This window comes from Microcebus murinus, chromosome 17, assembly GCF_040939455.1.
Source record: "Microcebus murinus isolate Inina chromosome 17, M.murinus_Inina_mat1.0, whole genome shotgun sequence".
Lineage (NCBI taxonomy): Eukaryota > Metazoa > Chordata > Mammalia > Primates > Cheirogaleidae > Microcebus > Microcebus murinus.
Window position 1 is genome coordinate 49,249,009 of NC_134120.1, and position 14,028 is coordinate 49,263,036.

Consider the following 14,028-nt stretch of genomic DNA (forward strand, 5'->3'; position numbering starts at 1 on the left):
TATGAGGATTATAAAAAGAATGTGATCTATTTAATTTTGTCCTTATGAGGAACCATACCATACTCTTAATTTCTTGTAAAATATAAAGCAAATAAACAATGAAGAAATGGAGAAGACAGAGGGATAATAAGTATCCTGTGATCCTAGAACAGAAAAACTTCAGGAAACACAGTTTTAAGTGTCTAGGCACCCAGTATGCCGCATCACACCTTCGAGTTCCTCTGAGGAGGAAGACAAATGATGATGCTAGTCATGGAAAGAAAATCTCTCCTTAGAGGAAAATCAATCAGGGGCCACCAGCCAAACTGAGAAGATACTAACGAGTTTAGTTGAAAGAGGAAGGTAAAATCACAAAGGCTGAAGCATTAAAGACAGACAGACAGACAGACACACACACACACAGAGCTGCTCGGCCCCACCCTCCTTCCTTACTCTTGAGCAAGTTTTACTCTTGTGGGCCAATTCTCGAGACTGATACAGAAAGTAATCCTTCCACTTTTTGCCAGAAAGACCATTTCTGTGAATGACAATTTTCTCTAACTTCAGGGCCCTACACTCACATCTAAGGCCCAGTGCTTCCGGGAGGGCAGCTGGACCCCAGTCCCACAACTATTTCACTAACTTTACAGGTGAGAAAATTGACACAGTGTGACTGGACCCTGGCCACTCAGCAAACAGGGCAGCCTGAGAACTATCAACCTCTTAGCTCGAAATCAGACCCTTTTAGGCACACTCTCTCAAGAAAGCCACACCAGAAGAGGTTCTTCAAATGACGGTCTAAGGGTCTGACATTATAGAAAAATACCTGTTACTTGAACAAGATCACTAAACAATTTAAACACCCCAAAGAGCTAAATGGCAGGTTTTAATCCAGTGATGACCAGGCTGCTCTCTGAAGTGAAGGAAGAGCATGACCACCCAGCGCACCTTTAGAAATTTCTCCATTCTCACTGAGGCCTCCACACAGGGAGAGGGTGACGTCAGGCAAGTCCATAGCAGAATCTGAGAGGCACTCGGTGCCGCTATCAGCAGCTGCACTTCCCACAGACTGTGGGGACTGGGAGCCAGAGAGTGTGTCGGACTCGGGCCACTGCCTGGAGCTGGGGTCCGATTCACTGTGGACAGCAGATGGGGAAGAAAACGATTTATTACAACTTCTTATACTTCTAGCTTACTGCATAGCTCCATGGGAGCTCAAACCAAATAACATACCCCTACAAAAAGGGGCAGATGGACACAGTCAGACAAAGCTTTTTTAGGTAGGGTTTTAAATCGTATCATAAAAGACATTCAAGACAACCTAACATAGTGCTACTGAGGAATTAACTGTGAATATACTAAGTATGTTACAGAATCACTACAGTCATTCACCATAATGCAAACATTTCAACTATGGCTTGTCTGATTTTAATTAAAGGAGTAAAAGAGTTGTAAGTATTTATTTACATTTCCTTGATGAAAATGACAGGGTGATTAAGAAAATCTGATGTTTGGAAACCTTTTGATCCTAACTTCCTAGAAAAAGCTGTGGTACTAATATACATCCTGTAGAAAATTAATGTAGTCCATGGCTATATATATTTTTTTTTTAAAAAAGGCTTTTTAAAGTTCATCTATTGTCTCACAAAAAAGGAAGCAGAAATTAAGGCAGGGGAAGTGGGGGAAAGGCAAAACAAAAGAGAAATTAAGCATGAGAAAATTCTTGGGAGTCCAGACTCATCTAGAAAAAGAAAGGTATTAAGAAATAAACTGGAAGTAAACTGTTCTTACAGGAGTTCTTATAGGTGAGGGGCAAAACCAAAGATGATGTTATTTAATATTTTCATTTTTCTAGATGGTAAGGCACAGAAACCAGGTTTCAGGTGATTATGGGAAACCTCTTGTAATGGAGAATAAATTTGAGAGAAAATGAACAAGGAAATGGCACCTTAAGTCTCTATCTTAGTCACGAATGTTTACTACTGTACACCTTTGAATAGGTATTTAATGTCACATTTGAGACATTTTTCTAGAATTTTCAAATTCATTTATTTTATTTAAAAAGCTAGCATTTTTAATGTTTGATTTAAAAAAATAATATGAGATCCAGTGAAGTTACTGGATCTTTTGAAAAAAAAATCTCAACTTTGAGCAGTAGGTGGCAGCAGGGTACAGATACATTGTAAATAGAAGGCAGTTTGAAAAGCTATTAAAATACTGTTTTGTATTTGAACCAACCAAAGACTTAGGTTTTTGGAAATTTTTTATCTTAATAGCAATGCACATTCACACCACAAAATTGAGAATAATAAGATAGATAGAATATTCTCTCACTGCAAATGGTAAAGCAGCAAAACTTATTGTGAGGCTGGGAATGGAGGGGCCAGGCCAACCCTTGGGTAAAACAGAGTCGGAAAACTGCCATGTATTCACAACACCCAAGTCTTTTCATGGGGTATATGGCAAGGGTGCCCCTTGCAGTTAGGTGTGACCACATGACTGAGCTGTCCACATGGACAGAAGGCCTGTGTGGCTCCTTCCCCAGGGGGCCATCTCCTGTGTGATGCTCCTTCCTTTCTCTGCCTGTCACCTGCAAAACTTGGACTCTAGGCCCTTAAGGGCATGGTGGAGCCTCCAGATGGAAGGAGCCTGTGTTCCTGCACCCCTATGTGCAAGGCCTCCACCCAAACCCAACACTGAATGTAACCACATGAACAAAAAACAGACTTCTACTGTGGTAAGCCAATGAGATCTACATCAGTTACAGGAGCTAGTCAGTGCTACCCTAACCAAATAACAACATCTATGCACATCTGATCTGTACTACCTACCCACAGTAGTGGCCACCAGCCACATGTAGCTACTGAGCAACTTAAACTGCTGCCAAAGGTATGAAAAATGTGTTAAAAAATGGATAAAACCACTTTTACAATGCAAAATATCTCCTTAGTAGCACATCTAACTCAACATGTCACCAAATCCACAAGAGTGATGTGATTTATATCAAGGTTTAGCTATAATTACAAACACTGGATATTTAGTATTAAAGATGATAATGATCCTGACAAAACAAATGCTTATAGGCATTAAAACCATCTCACTACTTTTAAGTACTTATGAAATGTTTCAAGAAATAATTCATGAGGTAAGAAGCTTAGTGGATAGACAGTGACCCTAAACATTTAAATTATAGTAGAATGTATAAAAGTCTTATTGCATTAGTTACTCTATTTCTAACAAGGGAAACTCAGACATCATAGTTTCCTAAGCAATACCAATGTAAATAAACAATTAAGAGCTAGGCGCAGTGGCTCACACCTGTAATCCTAGCACTCAGGGAGGCCGAAACGGGAAGATAGTTTGAGTTCAGGAGTTCAACACCAGCCTGGGTGAGAACAAAACCCTGTTTCTATTAAAAACAGAACAATTAGCCAGGTATGGCACATGCCTGTAGTCCCAGCTACTTGGGAGGCTGAGGCAAGAGGATCACTTAAGCTCAGGAGTTGGAGGCTGCAGTGAGCTACGATCACTGCACTCTACCCAGGGCGACAGAGTAAGACTCTGTCTCAAAAAAAAAAATTAAAAGTTAAAAAAATTAAAAAAAAAAAATTAAGGTTTAGAAAATATGTAAAAAGTGACAATTCTATGACAGTTTATACTTTAACTTTCCTACTGTTAAAAAGAAAAGCAGTTTCAGTTTTCCTACCTCAAAAAATTCAACTTATCACTTCAAATGAAGTAGCTATTTTGAACCTCATTTAGGGTACAAAGCTAGATAAGAGTTTTAAGAACCTTCTAAAAATATCTATATTTTAAATATCTTTATGTTAATTCCATCTTTCTATTCCAAATAAAAAATTGTGTTTTTCAACAACTCATTAAGAAGTGTTTAATTATGTGTGCCTATGATTCAGTATCTTCAAGTCAACTTTCCATTGAGAAAAAGTTCAGTTGCTTTTTGTAACCAGAGTATTACAATGGAACTCCCCTAAGAGTGGAAATGAACTTTGGAAGACAGTCCAAGTGTATCATATTAAGTTAGTCAAATGGGAAAACCATGAGGGACCAAGAGAGAGGCTATGTGAAACTGCGGGGGCTGCAGGGAACGTGGGGCATGCAGGCCTGCTGGAAGGATGTCTCACTAGACCCAGGTCTGAGTTCAGAAAAGGCTTGGGATCCCAGACTCTTCCAAAGGAGTGAAGATATTCTTTGTAAACATTAAAAAAAATGCCAAAAAACTTTCCCAATCATGTGGAATTTGCATTAGTGACTATAAAAAAGTGCTTATCTGAATTCATATGCCCTTATGTAGGTTCAATAGTGTTTCTCTCCTCATTGTATTGAGAATGTCTTCATGAATAGGTCATTATTAATTTCAAATCCCAACAGTCAAAACAACACATGCACTATTTCTTTTCTTTTCTTTTTTTTTTTTTTGAGACAGAGTCTCACTTTGTTGCCCAGGCTAGAGTGAGTGCCGTGGCGTCAGCCTGGCTCACAGCAACCTCAATCTCCGGGGCTCAGCGATCCTACTGCCTCAGCCTCCCGAGTAGCTGGGACTACAGGCATGCGTCACCATGCCCGGCTAATTTTTTTTGTATATATATTTTTAGTTAGTCAATTAATTTATTTCTATTTTTGGTAGAGATGGGGTCTCGCTCAGGCTGGTTTCGAACTCCTGACCTTGAACAATCCGCCCGCCTCGGCCTCCCAAAGTGCTAGGATTACAGGCGTGAGCCACGCCCGGCTACATGCACTATTTCTGAATTTTCCAAAACCTGAAGCCACAAAGGTGATAGCTAAGGGACACCATCATCTTGGTCATTTTCCTCAGATGAAATGTTTTGCTCTAGAAGTAACTAGAATATTTCAGAGCTATTGACCCTTTAATATACAAGGAACACACTACCTTTTAGGGAAATAAAGAGCTGCAACTTCAGGTTCTAAAGCCTTTAGGTCGTCAAGGTAAATATCATCAGGTCCTTGGTGCTGGCTTCTCTTGTGAATACCTGTTTTTACATGTTAAAAAAAAAAAAAAAATCAAAGGTCAGAATTTATTCTTTATTTCTGACCACTCTGCGAAAAACACAAAGGTTTGCAAACAATAAGGCTGACCATGATTTGAATAGGATTTTATTTTTTAAAGTGTCAATTAACCTTTTTAGTTGTACTGGTTCTCAACCATCCATGCCAGTGGAAGAGAAGTTCAGTGCTCAATAAACATGTCGATTTACTCATTCTTTCATTTGCTGTTACATAAATAACCCTAGCCCCTAAATAACTTAGATTTAATAAAGTTTTTTTAAAATATATTTATAGGTAAGGACACACATGACCAAACTTGACACAAACACCTGTGTTGAGAATGAAGGCCATTACTCTCAAACCATGAAGGGAGGGTTGTCAGGGAACAGAATATTCATATGGTGTGCTCAAGTACTAACCCACGTATTTACAAAAGGAAAGAAAGCCTTTCCTCACCTGCCAGATGAATAAATCTGGCACCTTAAATAACCAAATTCAGCATCACTAAGTGAGTCATCATGAGATAAAATATGAAGTACCTAACACAACCCATAAAGCAATCCCCTATTCAAAAACTAAAATCTAAGCCTCTAGATCTGTACTACCCACCCACTGCAGTGGCCACTGGCCACATGTAGCTACTAAGCAACTTAAACTGCTGCTAGTCTAAAGGTTATGAAAAATGTGTTAAAAAATAGATAAAACCACTTTTAAAATGTAAAATATTTCCTTAGTAATTTTTATATTTTATATTGATTACATATTAAGGTTATAATATCTATCGTTTGTGTGGCTATCAGCCAGGCATGGTTGGCTCACAACTATAATCCCAGAACTATGAGAGGCTGAGGCGGGAAGACCACTTGAGGCCAGGAGTTTGAGGCCTGCCTGGGCAATGTAGTAAGACCCTGCCACCACTTTAAAAATAAATAAAGAAAGCGGCTATTAAGACTCAAAATTACATATGTGGTCCATATTCCATTTCTATTGGATGGTACTATTTTAGAGCTAATTTCCAGTTAAGAAAATACGGAGTTGTCACCTTGAAAAAATAGCCAGACCACATTCAGAACATGAAGAAATCTGTGCCAAGTGGCTGGGTTCTTTAAAAGGTCACTATCATGGCTGTAGAGGGGGTACCAGGGAAAGTGGGGCTGTATGAGAGGGAGAGGTGGTAGGGTGCTATTTAAAAAATGATTAAACAAACATAAAAATCAAGTGCAACACATGAACCTTGATGGGATTTTTGGTTTGAAAAAAAAAACGAGCTAAAAATATTTTTATATATTTGGGGAAACGTAAATATGGATTCTTCAAGATGACAATGGTACTGGGGCTATGCAGAGAATGTTTTTGTTCTTAGAAGGGGTATCCTGGTATATTTAAGGGTGAAATGTCATGCCTATAACTTGTTTTAAAATGTTTTACAACAGTAAAAAACCATAGGTCAGGCACAGTGACTCATGCCTGTAATCCCAGCACTCTAGGAGGCCGAGGCAGGACGATCACTTGAGGTCAGGAGTTCGAGACCAGCCTGAGCAAGAGCGAGACCCTTGTCTCTACTAAAAATAGAAAAAATTACCCAGGCATGGTGGCACCCACCTGTAGTCCCAGCTATCCGGGAGGCTGAGACAGGAGGATGGCTTGAGCCCAGGAGTGTGAGGTTACAGTGAGCTATGATGCCACTGCACTCTAACTAGAGTGAGACTGTCTCAAACAAACAAAACAAACAAAAAAATTGTATGTGTGTGAGTGGAGAGAATACATATAAAATTTTCCATAATAAAAAGTTGGGGGTAAAAAGAAGGAGGCCAAAAGTACTGGTGGAAGCCAGAGTCCCTGACTCTAGTCAGCTCCTGCACTACAAACAGGGGTCATTATTGCCTACATTAAAACAAAGCACTCATCCTAGAAGAACTAGATTTTCTGCATTAACATGTCTTAGAACAGAACAAATGGTTACGGGCCTTTGGTGAAAGAGCAGGTGCTGAGTTAAGCCACCCGTCAGCTGAATGGTCAGATTTGGCCACAAACCCCTTGACAGTGACACTCTTTTTATTTTAGATAAATTATTTGAGTGACCTTGAAGTTCCATACTTATAGTGGATATTTATTGTCAGTCTAACTTGTCTAACTTGTGGTGTTAGAATTACAAAAAAAAAGTGAAAGCAGATGATTGGCTAAGTATGAAGATGTGTAACTTTAGGTAAGGTTTCACACTTCCCTAAAAGTAGGATCCAAGGCCAGTGTTCAGAGAATATATGTGTTCTAGCTTTCACCGTACCAAGTATAAATGGTTAACTCTATATTTTTAAATAGTAAAAATATTCTGATTAAACTTGTGTTTTTAAAGTGAGACAGCACTGCAGAGCCAAGAGTTGGATCCTATTTTCTCCCAACCTAGTTTAGAAAGAAATAATCGGTGAAAGAAGAGAACACATACTAATAATTAAGGTACATTTATTTTTATCCCATATCATTGCAAAATATTTAATTTGGCCTTAACAAAGTTTCAAGTGAAAATATTTTTTCTATTCCAATTTTTTTCTGTTTAGGATTCCACTTCACTTTATTGACATGACTCGATAAAGCCGTTACTTTCACTCATTAATCGATTAGAACTTATTTATTTTCTCAATAAATGCTTCTCAAGAACATACTGAGTAGCAATAGCTGAGAGGCAGTAGTGAGGAGGTTATAGCCTTGCGGGAACTGGACTTCCCAATGGGGATGCCACAGTAACAAGTGAGCGTAAGAAAGTACGAGAGGTTCTGACCAGGAATACAAACATTAAAGGTAGCCATCACACATCTGTGAAACACTGATATAATTAATTTACCATCTAAATTTAGAGTACCTGATGCCAAATTAAACAAACGATTACCTTTCTTCTTTGATGGCGAGTCTACTTTGGCTGCTGGTTTGGATTCTGAGGCAGCCTCCATGGAGGGAGGGCTGGGAACGTGGTCCGCATCTAACATAGATGAAATTTGAGGATTCTCAAGAGGAGGCTGGAGGAGTTCTGCAGCAGAAGTAGCATCACTCGTCTGCTTACACAGGGCTCTGGGTTTGGGTTTCACAATAGTACAGACAGTGTCTTCAATGGAAGCATCCTTTTCAACTTCACTTATGAGGTTGTCCTCACTGGGAATTACCCGAAAATGGGTATTTTCTGATGGTGTAATGGTAGCAGTCCTAGGATGATGGTCAGATCGCTCTCTTTTGCTGACCTAAAAAAGTTAAATTGTTTAAAAATCAAACTACTTTCAAGGTGTTTGTTATATTTCTTAAGCTGGTAAATGTTTTCATTTTATTTATAACTTATCTTATTCATTAAATATATTATTTTGTATGTGTGAAATATTTCATAATGAAGTGGGGAAAAAAACAATTGTGTTTTGTTCAGTATCATGGTATTTATAAAAGTTATATTAACTCTTCTACTATGAAAAGTTAAACACTGGAGAAGACTGTAAGGAAATAATGACAATTTTCAGATACTAAGAGGTAGAGAATATTCATTTTGAGAGAGAAAACTGAATGAAAATTTAGCTCTGCTTGGACCACCTCAAGGCTCTGTTAAAACATATCATAGAAGTGGGTATCCTTCAAAGGCGAATTAAAAAATGTAGAAGTGGGAAGTTAAGTGTATAGTCAATCACAGATAGAAGCAAAATGTGTATCTTTTAAATAAAACTAAATTCAATAGAGGATCGAAACATTTTCTCTTTCAAGAAATGTATTTCCTCAGTTCTTTTTCCCTTCATTATGAATTGGCTAAAAAAAATATCTTTTTCTTTTGAGATGGAATCTTGTTCTGTCATTCTGGGGGAGTGCAGTGTGCCATCACAGGTCACTGCAACCTCAAACTCCTGGGCTCAAGTGATCCTCCTACCTCAACGTCCCAAGTAACTGGTACTACAGGCGTGTGCCACCATGCCTGGTTACTTTTTTTCTGTTTTTTGTAGAGATGGGGGGGGGTCACTCTTGCTCAGGCAGGCTGGTCTCAAACTCCTGACCCTCAAGTAACCCTCCTGCCTCAGTCTCCCAGAGTGCTAGGATTATAGGCATGAGCTACCACCACTGCCCCCCCTCCAAAAAAACCTTAATAATCGATTTCCTATTCAAAATTTCAGTGTAGAAATTTTAGTTTAAGGTGCCTTTTAAAATTTCCTTATATTATCAATATTATTATTCACTACATAGAAACACAAAATACTGCTTGATTCCTTCTGCTACAAACATATACTCCAAACATGAAAAATGTTAATTTTGGATTTACTTTTATGACCACATGAGGGCACTACCATCATTTATATTAAAAAGAGATCAGTGAGAAATTGCCTCCTTTACTTGTGGGCAGAGGGACTTTTCGTAAGTCTAATCAGACACAGTCTACAGGTAAGTACACCCTAGTACCTTGGTGGACTCTGGGAACCCGCCCCACGTCCACTCCATGTGAGACTCCGATCTGAGCAGGCTCTCGGTGGGTTTAACCTCCAGCTCTGAATCACTCTTAGGACATGCTGCCTGGGAATAGGTGCTGCAAACACAACAACAAAGACATGTGATGACCTGGGAGTCAGGAAACCTTCAGCCTTGCTCAGCTTGACAAATTAAAAGAAATGTAAGAAAAAGAAATATATCAAGACAGGTAAATTAACATAACTAACACCTGAAGATTTGTTGCAGAATAAACATTACTGACCACACATTTTTTTCACTGTATTTTTCAGTTACAGTCTATAGTTGACACTAAAAGATTAGAATTTAAGAATTGTAGATGGCCAAACTCTATACTGATTATGCAGATCTATAACAAGCCAACACTATTATAGTAAGTTGGATCAAGTTTAGGAACAAAATAATTATTGAGAGAAAAGGTTCATATTTATGTGAAAGTAAACATTCAGTGACTCTGCTATGAGAAAGAAATGGAAAATAGGCATTACTGTCAAATAACATAAAAACAAGTTAATATATCCTCCTTCCTCTTTAAGAAACTGAGAAATTTCAAAGACACTTACTTTTCTAAAGGAGACCAATCTCCATCAGATAAGGGGTAGTGATCTCCGGAATGAAAGAGCAAAGGCTCCTTATATTCTTCTTCCTTTAAGGAAGCATTTGAAGATCCTCTGTGAAAGGAAAAACCAAAGAAAGTCAGGAACAATGACATTTTTCTCAGCTTTGGAATATCCCCCGAATCTATTGACATGTTGCATAAACAATAAAAATAAAGAGATCCAAATGATTAATAACCCTTTTAAAAGGAAAATATGACGGGGGGAGGGGTAGGGGACTGGAGCAAGATGGCGGACAAGAAACACCGCCAGACAGAGTGTCTCTACAAAAAAGACAGTTTCTAGAAGAAAGAAGCAAGCAGACGAGCATACATTGGCCGAGGATCGGAAGGAGGGGTACTGGAGACTACGGGAGACTCCATGGGAAGAGGTTGTGGAGGAGAACTGGAAGCAGACACCTCCCGAGTAGCCTGGAGACCAGGGGCAAGCACAGGTGGAGTGGTTAACTTTCCCCTCCCTTGCATCTCAGACTGCTGGTGGGCTCCCCATGGGGTGGAGAGATCTGTGGCCACCAGCCCAGAGACAGCCACTGCCAGTGAGCGGTAAGCCTGTAGTGGATGTGGCACCAGGCTCCCAACTCCCTCATGGCACCTCTGTGTGCACAGACCCGAGCCGCACAGCAGGTGCCATACTGCTACACTTTCCCCTCCCCCGACCCTATCCGTGGTGGTAGAGAGAGACAATATAGCCACCAGCCTGAGGCATCGCCAGGGAACGGGAGCTTCCCTTTTGGGGCCCTTCAGCTGACTGAAGGGTACTCAGACTGTGAGCTCCCTACCCGCCATCCCTCCCAGGTGCTGCTGGTCCAGTGACTCCAGGAGACCGGGGCAGACCCTGAGGCTGAGAGACGTTGACTCAGCTTAGAATCCCGTAAGTGAATTAGGACTGAGACTCCTCTCCCTGGTGGGATCAGGGATTGAATTCCGGGGCCCAGAACAGCCTACTGAGGTATGTGAGCCTTTAAGGGCAGATTAGTGTGCTTGAGGGAAACCCGCCTCCCAAGGGGGGCTATGTGCCCAGCCCAGGCATCCACCCGGTGATGTGTGGTCTGGCCTGCTGGCAGAGGCCAAGGAGAAGCTGCGGAGTTGGGGAGGGTGGAAAGGAGTGAGGCCTGCTCCAGACTGCAGGTCTCAGACAGCCCCACCACCACACGTAGACTTTCTGGCTGAGCGGGGCCATTCCAGCCCCTCCCTGACAGCTTTTCCCAGAAGTAGAGAACAGAACTTTGACCCTTGCTAATAGCATTTGTGGTGCCTAAGGGAAAGCTTACCCAACCCAGCTCTGCCCAGACTCACTCCCAGACCAGCCCTCACTAAGGGGAGAATAAGGACACATCTGGAAGTCCTAGGGCCCCACCCACCACCTGAGGCACTAGAGTGCCTCTCCAGAGGAACAAGACCTGGTTACAGGATACAAAAACAACAGTGTAGCCTGCTCCTCTGAGCAAGTGCCACCTACTGAGAGGGAGGACATTCTGTACACCCTTTTCACAGCACCTACTGACTCAACATGCAGGATGTGGTCGAATCTCACCCACAAACACCACCTACTGGCTCAGAGACTAAACAGGGTGTGTCATTACTCAAACGAAAACCTAAAGGCAAGAAGCAACAACTGATTGAGATAGGAAGAAATCAGTGAAGGAACTCTGGAAATATGAAAACTTAAATGGAAAACACACCTCCAAAGAGGAACACCACCCCCTTAGAAATGGACACCAACCAAAATCAGACCACTAAAATGACAGAAGAAGAATTTCGAGCATGGATCGTAAGAAAATTCAACGAGTTGCAAGAACTGGATAATCAACACAAAGAAAACACAAAAAGACTCCAGGACCTGGAACAAAAATTCACTAAAGAAATTGAAACAATGAAGAAAGTCTAACTGAACTCCTGGAAATGAAGAATCAATTCAGGGAACTACAAAACATAGTGGAAAGCCTCAGGAACAGGGTAGATCAAACAGAAGAAAGAATCTCAAAGATTGAAGATAACATCTTCCAATTAAATAAATCAGCCACTGGGATAGAGCAGAGAAACAAGAGAAAAGAGCAAAGCCTACAAGAGATGTGGGATTATGCGAAGAAACCTAATGTGAGGGTCATATGGCTACCAGAAGAGGAAGAAGAAAACACTCAAGGGTTGGATAAGCTATTAGAAGATATAATACAGGGAAATTTCCCAGGCCTTGGTAAAAATCTCCATATATAAGTTCAAGAAGCTCAGAGGACCCCTGGGAAATTCAATACAAACAGGAAGACGTCACGACACGCAGTCATCAGACTGACCAAAATATCAACTAAAGAGGCCCTTCTACGATCTGTAAGACAAAAGAAACAAGTTTCTTGTTTACAAAGGAAAGCCAATCCAAATAACGCCAGATTTCTCTACTGAAACTTTACAAGCAAGGAGAGACTGGGGCCCCAATTCTCACTCTTCTGATACAGAATAATGCCCAGCCTAGAATCGTGTACCCTGCAAAACTAAGTTTTGTATATAAAGGAGAAACCAAAACATTCTCAGATAAGCAAAGACTGAGGGAATTCACCAAGACCAGCCCTTCAAGAAGTACTCAAAACAGTGTTACCCACGGATTAGCACAATAAACACTCACAAATGTAAATCTATTCAAAAGCTAAAGATCAAAGCCCAGAAACCATGATGGCTCAGGACAGAAAACAAAGCAACAAAGTTCAACCCAACAAAATGAATAGAAATCTGCCCCATTCAAATAACTGAGATCAGTTATCTCAGTAAATGAGAATGGCTTGAACTCCCCACTCAAGAGACTAGGCTGGCCAAATGGATAAAAAAATACAAGCCAAGTGTCTGCTGCCTTCAGGAAACACATCTAACCTGCAAGGATGCAGTTAGACTAAAGGTAAAGGGGTGGAGAACTATATTTCAAGCAAATGGAAGCCAAAAGACAGCGGGTGTGGCAGTGCTGATTACAGATAACTTAGTTTTTAAATCAACAAAAGTAATAAAAGACAAAGAAGGTCACTATATAATGGTGAAGGGTACAGTTCAACAAGAAGACATAAAATTCTAAATATATATGCACCCAACCTTGGTGCACCCAGATTTATAAAGCAAACTCTACTTGATCTAAACAAATGGATAAACAACAACACCATAATAGTCGGAGACTTTAACAACCCACTGACAGCACAGGACAGATCCTCCAAACAAAATCAACAAAGAAATAATGGACTTAAACAGAACTCTAGAACAAATGGGCCTGACTGACATTTACAGGACATTCCACCCCAAAACCACTGAATATACGTTCTTCTCATCAGCTCATGGGTCATTCTCAAAGATTGACTATATCCTAAGACACAAAGCACGTCTCAAACAATTTAAAAAAAAATAGAAATTATACCATGTATCTTTTCAGACCACATGGAATAAATGTAGAAACTGATCCTAACAGGAGTCCTTATTTCTACACAATGTCATGGAAACTAAACAACCTTCTGCTGAATGAGCACTTCATAAACGAGGAAATCAAGATGGAAATCAAAAGATTCTTTGAACTAAATGACAAAGGTGACACAAGTTACCAAAACCTGTGGGACACAGCTAAAGCAGTCCTAAGAGGAAAGTTTATTTCCATAAATGCCTATATCCAAAAGTCGAAAAGATCACAAATAGACAACCTAATGAATCATCTCAAAGAGCTGGAAAAAGAAGAACAGACCAACCCAGCAGAAGTGAAATCATTAAGAGCAAATCAGAACTAAATGAAATTGACAACAGGGAAACCATACAGAAGATTAACAAAACAAAAAGTTGGTTCTTTGAAAAAATAAACAAAATTGACACACCTTTGGCTAGACTAACGAAAAAAAGCAGAAAAGAAAAATCTCTAATAAGCTCCATCAGGAACAATAAAGGAGAAATTACAATGGATGTCACAGAGACACAGGATATAATTC

The 14,028-nt window shown here is 40.1% G+C and overlaps 1 protein-coding gene across 4 annotated transcripts in view; it reads right to left on the bottom strand.

Moving 5' to 3' along the window:
- LPIN2 (lipin 2) overlaps nucleotides 1-14,028 on the bottom strand; it is a 95,874-nt gene that overhangs the window by 13,183 nt on the left and 68,663 nt on the right. For all 4 annotated transcript variants that reach the window (XM_012746152.3, XM_012746155.3, XM_012746151.3 and 1 more), the window contains 5 exons: nucleotides 10,032-10,139; nucleotides 9,424-9,547; nucleotides 7,889-8,234; nucleotides 4,889-4,988; nucleotides 928-1,115 (listed from right to left, as the gene is read on the bottom strand). In XM_012746152.3, the coding sequence (XP_012601606.1) occupies nucleotides 928-1,115; nucleotides 4,889-4,988; nucleotides 7,889-8,234; nucleotides 9,424-9,547; nucleotides 10,032-10,139 (866 nt within the window). The remainder of the gene's footprint in view (nucleotides 1-927; nucleotides 1,116-4,888; nucleotides 4,989-7,888; nucleotides 8,235-9,423; nucleotides 9,548-10,031; nucleotides 10,140-14,028) is intronic.